Source organism: Pinus tabuliformis, chromosome 7 (assembly GCF_031772625.1).
Source record: "Pinus tabuliformis cultivar Carrire ecotype Pingquan chromosome 7, CPIR1, whole genome shotgun sequence".
Lineage (NCBI taxonomy): Eukaryota > Viridiplantae > Streptophyta > Pinopsida > Pinales > Pinaceae > Pinus > Pinus tabuliformis.
The window spans coordinates 20,115,419-20,123,069 of NC_142293.1; the positions used below are offsets into that span (position 1 = coordinate 20,115,419).

General features: G+C 37.2%; 1 protein-coding gene across 1 annotated transcript; it reads right to left on the bottom strand.

The window, feature by feature from the left end:
* Window positions 1-395: 395 nt before the first annotated feature.
* On the bottom strand, window positions 396-7,420 carry LOC149244922 (sugar transporter ERD6-like 6). Its single transcript, XM_089457603.1, has 18 exons — window positions 6,785-7,420; window positions 4,563-4,625; window positions 4,378-4,467; window positions 4,158-4,215; window positions 3,927-3,994; window positions 3,748-3,813; window positions 3,515-3,590; window positions 3,356-3,420; window positions 3,133-3,232; window positions 2,679-2,752; window positions 2,434-2,513; window positions 1,990-2,041; window positions 1,814-1,876; window positions 1,658-1,717; window positions 1,392-1,453; window positions 1,239-1,299; window positions 986-1,100; window positions 396-552 (listed from the first exon to the last, which is right to left on the bottom strand). Exons 1-18 carry the CDS (start codon window positions 6,965-6,967, stop codon window positions 440-442), a joined length of 1,449 nt encoding a protein of 482 aa, XP_089313729.1. The 5' UTR covers window positions 6,968-7,420; the 3' UTR covers window positions 396-439.
* Between the last annotated feature and the right edge of the window lie 231 nt (window positions 7,421-7,651).

Genomic DNA, 7,651 nt, shown 5'->3' on the forward strand with positions numbered 1-7,651 from the left:
AAATATGGGTTGGACTAAGACAATTATTACAACCTAGCGTTGGAATGTAATTAACAACCAACGCATGAATTACGATGAGCTGAAGCTCAGTTTATTATGAAAAGGTGCTTGTTGGCTAAACAAATATTTCCGCACTTCATATAACGGCACATGCAATCCTACGGTGGTAATTCAGTCAGGAATAATTTTTGCTCTGAGAACTCTGAAAATGCAAAATAGACTGGAGAGGAGAAGAGATAATTACACTACCCCACGGATGCTATTTTCCCTTGACACTTGTTTACCTGCGAGTTCACATTTTCACATTTAAAAATGGTATGATAAAGCATCACGAATACAAAAATAAATCCACCATTGTTCTGTTAACAAGCTGCCTTCAATGTAGTAATGTACCCACCGATCATTGATAGAATATAGAGAGTACATAACCAGGTCAACTTCACTGAAATGATGATTGGATTTCCTCGAGGGTTCGCCATTTTGTTTCAGGCACCCATAGTGCAACAAATAAAACTGTAAAAGCAGCAACAAGAGCATACATCCAAAAGGTCCCTGCAACCAGATACAAAATATCTTTTAGACTGGTTTCAGGAAAACGAAAAAAAAAAATGGGTCTATCACCATAAACGGTTGGCTTTGACAAATCCTCGCGACAACGGAAATATAGAATGTAATCATAATATTAGTTTTGTCAATCTCTTTTCTGAAAACCGCTGTGTACTGACTTTTTGGATGGACGCTCCACTTATCATCAGTGACATTTTCTGATGATAGACGGAGTGTCCACCCAAAAATACACCGTGGTTTCCAGAAGAGAGATTGACAAAACATGATTTCCAACTGTGGAAATCTACAAATACACAAATAATATTAATTGATTTAGATCCAATCAACTAGTCCATTATAATACCCTACAAAAACACAGCGAAATACAGAAACCCAAAAGTCTACAGTAGACCTGAAACATTAAATGTAATGAATTTACCTGAAGTGCTCCACTCTAACACTAAATTGACTGTCATGGTCACCGCAAAAGATGACAACCAGTTTATCAGAGTTGCAATACTACCGCCAACATCCTTTACATTAACAGGAAGGATCTGCAGTGAAGGAGGCAAGGAATTAGCTGCAAGTCTTATCATGTAAGAGATACTCATAGTGCTTAGACAATCTCATAACATCTCACAACCTGAGAGCTCCCCAAACAAATTTCGCTTGAATTGACAGAGGCAAATTGCCTCTGACATAATAATCCATGGAATGGCTTCTATACCAAGAGAAAAGGAAACTATGTAAACCCGCATCAAAACAAGGCATTTTAGTCAACGCCTCTGTAGGCATTTTCGCAGAGGAAACATGACACCGTTTGTAGACATAGAACCAGTCTTACCAATACACCAGTTAAGGCCAAAATACTGTAAGCTGTTTCGTCAGAATCTCCTGTAACATGGGTATGCAAGGTACATTGTTGCAAAAATTAAAAGAAACAGTATAAGCTTCTGGTACTTTCACAAGACTGGCATGATTCAATTTCAGCCTCAAGCTTCATTACCTCTGCTTTTTGATCTCAATATTCAAAATATACCTTTAAATTTGTCTCTCACAATAAAAAATCAAAAGATATAATACTTTATAACAAATAGTTTAGAGAGATTGCCTCCAAGAAGAATGCAAGACCAACAAGAAAAAGGCAGATACTCATTCCCCCAGCTGAGATCTGTCGAGTTGAAACAATCTCATGCGAATTAGCATGACTGAATTCAAGTCACTGGTGACCAAAGAAATACACCCTTGGCAGCAGCAGATAACGTACCATGAGGAGGAGCCGTCTTCCAGCTTTATCCATAAACCATGCAGTGAAAGCAGTCATGACAACCTGCATAACAGCCATCAAGTTAAAACCTAAAGGTTTATCACAAAAACGTTGATGAGATACGGAAAAATATATATTTGAAATCATGTAAGTAACAAATCAGCAAACAAGAACACCTGAATAGCACCAAGTCCAAGATTAGCAACTTTGCTTGATGAAACTCCTGCAAGATTTAAGACAAATGTTGAAATCATTACCCATTGGAACAGGGGATTTCTGTTCCATGTCTTTTCTCCTCTGTATAAATACATATCTCAAATCTGCAAACCCTATTAAACACCATAATATTGAAAAATCCGTCTGAACTCCTATAGATGGGGATCTGTTTCATGAGAAAAGTTGGTGATTTTCTCCAATATACTAACATTATTTTGCATTGATTGGGGTACATCTTCAGTTTGCATTGACAACTTCTTTGAGACATTTTTTTAATGTCCAAATTGCAAATATTAGGCCCTAAGATTAACAGTTCCAAACCACAAAAGGTAAAATAAAGGTCATCTGGCTGATTGGTCTATAATGAAAAGTAATCTAGCTATATAGTAGTGCGCACTCTAGCAGATTTGAAAATGTACGTTCCATAGAACATAATAGCATTAATTCCACTCAACTGCTGCAGTAGAAGCAAACCAATGTCAATCTGCAAAAAAATATCCTTGAAATGGTCAAAAATTAAAATCTATCCAAAATCAGAAATTCACATTGTTCACAGTAGTAGACTATTAATTTACTTTTGTAGTTAAACCAAGAAAAAGCATGTAGTATGCCTTGCTTTTATGCTACCATGGGGAAACCGAATACTTACAGTCAGAGGGAGTGCATATCTTCTCTCAATAAGGTCAGATATTCTGAATCTGTTTTGCTGCTGATTTGCCTCCACTGCAGTGACGCAGTCTATCATCAAGCACGACTTTGTGTTAGTTGCATGCACATCCTTTTTGTAGAGACAAATTGTCAATTCCCTATAGCAATGTAAGCTTGACGGAGTGATAAATTATTAGTTTAAATGACATAAAATGACAAGCTAAAGGTCATCAAACCAGAAAGGCTTCGCTAGGATTGTGTTGTAAGTATGAGTGTAGCATTTCCATAGTAATATTGACCAAGGGCACAAGAAATCCAGAAAAGTTGTTGAACAGAGGAAACAAATAGCAACAGTACTAGAATAAGGAAAACAGAATTCCTAAATGAACATTAATACATAGTCGGATTACAAGAAGAAAGAAACAAAAGGATCCCAATGCTAAAAAAGAAAAGGCTTTGTACCCTAATTTCATCTTCTTCAACTGAAATATCAGCATCAGGGCCACGAAGAGCCCGCAGTGAAGCTTCAAAATCTGACTCCCTGCCTATTTTAGCCTGCTCCCAGCATGAACATATGTTAGATAAGATTTCCTTTCACATAACATACGACATGGAATTTCTTTAGTTTATCTAGTTCATATCATTTATTACACGAATTCAAGCTTTCTAAAAGCTTACCAGCCATCTTGGAGATTCTGGGATAATGGAGAGACCAATAAGTAATAGAACACTGGGAACTAGTGCTGCATCACCACCCAAGAGCTGTTGGTTTTAATCTTTTGAGAAAAAGGCAATAAATTTTGTATGGTTTGTAAACCCGTCTTACAAATCACATACCTATAACTGCAAGAAGCCTCCATGAAACAAACAACCCAAATAAATATGCCAGCATTATACCAATAGTAATTGAAAGCTGTTCCACAGAAAGGAGACTTTGGTCAGTTACAATTAAGGGTTCTCTAGGGCTTTACAAGTAAGCTACATCCATGCAAATATGGCTCCTTAGAATACCATAATGAAGGTATATTCCGAAGGTGAAAAAAATAAGAAATTAAGAATAGGAAACTCACTTGATTTACAGTACCAAGAGCCCCCCGCAAGTACTTTGGAGCTATCTCAGCTATATATACTGGTACCTTGATTTACGACAACACATGAATAACATCAGAGACTCGACAGCATTATTGCAGTGGCTACCTTATCAAAGGGTTTTGAGGAGGAAAGAGACGTGAGGGAGTGGTAGACTTACTGTGAAAGATATGGCTCCCATTCCAAAGCCTGTCAACAATCTACCCGCATACAATAATAAAGCATTCTGCTACAAGGTAAACGTGACAAGATTAAATCAGAAGTACTTTCTGTTTTCGTACCAGACCATTAATTTGCATATTAAATACACAAATGCACAATTTGATGTTCATCATATCCAAATCAAAGAGTTTTCACAAAAACTTTCATCTGGGATAGCACAACTTGCCTTTGTAAAAGGCAATGGCAAGCCACCCTACAATACTTGGGATTGCTGCCACTACTAGTGCCTATGTATAACATGGAAACCGTAGGTAGAAGCTTATGGTCATTTGTAAAATAAAAATAACTAAATCAATTATGTGCTATAGCTTGTCATCATCTGTAAGAGAAGCATAAATTTGTCCACAGTCCACATAGCATATCACCATGAGATCCTAGAAAACGCTCACCCATTTTTGCCCAATGCAATCAGCAATTTTTCCACTGGCTATTGCTCCAATCATTGCACCAACATTGGATAGTGAACCAAATAAAGAGTACTGCCAATTATTTAAGATCAGAACAGGGTAATAGGCAATCTGACAAGTAGATACCAGGTACCCCAAATTGAATAATTCAGGATTCAGAATTAAACCTGAGAGACTGTCAGGCTGAGATCGCTTGTGATGTCATCCTGAACAGGTGATGAATATCCAATCTGGAGAAAACCAGCTGTTATAAGTTGTTGGGTATACGACCAAATAGTCCCACATTGACTAGAAGTGGGGAGGATCATGGGTATATAAGGATGGACAAATATCTCCATTGGTATGAGGCCTTTTGGGGTAAGTCCAAAAGCAAATCCATGAGGGCTTAGGCCCAAAGTGGACAATATCATACCATTGTGGAGATATGTGGTGTCCAGAGACCAACATAAGTAAATAAGGCCTGTCACTATAACTATAAGAACTAATATTAGCCTCCACAAGAATCGGTGCGATGCCCATAGCAATTAGCCGTCACAATCCTATATATGTAAAGGAACTTGTTTAGAAAACCTGATAACATTGCAACTAGCACATGAAATCCCCACACAAAAATGTAGCGTAGATGACCATCAGATACCCTGATAATATGAAATCAAGTAATCATGAAACCTGCTAACACAGCAACAGGCCTATCACAAAATATGTAAGCAGAAACTAGTAATCATTGTACTCATGAATTTGCACATAGGTACTTATGAAATTAGCAGTAATTGTACTCATGAATTAGCTTATAGTATCAGCGGTCACAAGAGCTAAAATTCTATTATACAGGCATCTAAGATTTAATATTCACTAGAAGTGACAACGGTGGAAGAGCGCTATCCAAAACATATCTTACAATATAATTTCTAATAACTGTACAAACACAAAGATATATCTAAGAGGAGAATTTTCAATTATAATTTCCCCGAGTTTACTCGGAACATGGACAGAGTTATAGTGCGTACTGTCGCTAGGAAAAACAATAGCACTGTGGTTGGCTGATGCTTTTTTCTAAACCAAATTTGGGTGAAGCTAGTACTGACAGCCTGGCACATCACAATGAACCAATATTGTGGCAATATTAATTGATTGCCATATACAAACTCTACCCCTGTAGTTTTGAACAGAACCTGTGAACAACCATTAGACTGATAATGATTTTAAATAAATAAAGACAAAGCTGATTTTAAATAAAGACAAAGATGCATCTGGGTTAAGGATTAAAGGAGGTCCAATGAGTTAACCTATCAATTAGCCCTTTGTAGGAGCAATCCAAATTGACCACTTGAAGCATACAAACACTAGTTAGAACTCATAAATGTAAAACTGTATCTCAGAGTATGACAAAGCACAAGAATTGATAGCAGCCCATTTAAACATCCATATATGTTCTAAAAGATTGAAAACCTTATCAAATCTATGCTCCATTCAAGCAATAAATCATGATCTATAACCCCTTCCTCACCCCCCTTCCCAAAGACACACAAAGGTCCTCATGGACTAGAGCTTGCCCTCTCTCACGAGGGGCACAGGAAGACACGAGGATTTTGTACCTCTTACACCCTCCACCTTTTCAGGTGGCTTCGCTCAGTACAGGTGGAAATGCAAATGGATATACTGTGCAGTGTGGGTAATAGAAAATCGATCTCGTGTGAACCACCTGACACAAACTGAGTCATAACCATGGAGTTACATATGAGTCCTGAGATTTGCTAGCTAAAAATCAAACATACACGCCCCCAATACAATTAGACCAATTGGGCATACTAGATTAACCTATTTAGAACTGAAAAATCTGTCACATGAATAAATCTGAGTCATAAGAATGGAGTTACATATGAGTCCTGACCTTTGCTAATTAGAATCAAAGACACACATCCCAATAAAATTAGACGAATTGGGTATACCAGATTAACATATTTAGAACTGGAAAAACCCGACACATGAATATAAATCATTAATCAAAAGACGAAACCTGGATCATGGTCCAGATAGTAACCCAGTATTATTAGTTTCTCTCGAAGTTTTCATTCCAATAGCTTGTCAAGAGAAACTTTAATATGTTTGCTAAGAATGATCAATGTAATTACGCTGTATGTGAATGCAGTAATTAGCCCATTTGGGCATAGGAACTCTTAACGCTGAGAAAAGCCAGTCTTATTACAAATATATATACACACGCACTAATCAGTCCTGTTAGGCATAGAAACTCTTCAAGACTGAGAAGATCTAACTTCATTGCACCATGTATTTATTCCATTAACATTATAGCTAGCCCATTCTGGGGGACAGAAACTCCCAGGAAAATCCTGAGAAAAGCCAATATCATTTATTTCACCATACGTACTGTGAACCCAAACTGCAGAGAACCCATGGCTACTATCAGTGTAGACAAAATAGCAATAGCAGTACTCCCTCTAAACATCGCAAAAACTCCATGGGTGCTCCTACTTTTCTCTGGCATTGATTTCTGCAGGAATGGCTGCTTGGAACCATCCATGGCATTCTCTAAATTCTCCCCATACTTCATTATCGCAGCTAAATCCAGAGAAATGTGACAACCCAATCTGAACACAGACAAAAACAAATTAAAGAAACTGATGATCTGCAGAGCCGAATTCTACAGATGAGAATTCAAATCTCAAAATTGCAGATCGTTTATGCAACACTTTTTCAGGATTGCTCCCCACAGACAATGTGTCGAAATAAGATCACCACACAACACAAATGGTCTGCTTTGTTGGCTAACTCCTAGGAAATCAAACGTAGCAGAAATTTAAAGCGAAAGAGTAAACCGAGTCACGGTGCGTGTGGATATATACAGTTGCACAATGGAATCGAACGACATATACACACAATTGTGTATCTGTTTCAGCTGAACACGACTGTAATCCTGGTAAGGATGACTAGACCACGTGACATTGAAATCGCGTGGTCTCGTCAGGATCTCTTGGATGAGGATACCATAACTTTGTATATATTTTATGTATATATGAATGCATTTATGCTTGCTTTTCATCATGAATTTGGATGAGGATACTATTACTATATATATATTTCATGTATGTATATATTAATGCATTTATGCTGGCTTTTCATCACGAGTTTTTAAGTTTTTGTTTGGCAAGGATAAATATATTTTCCATGAATAATATTTTAGCAATTTAAAATTAATAAAACCATTAAAAAGGAGTCTTTAAGCTGTGCATTAAAA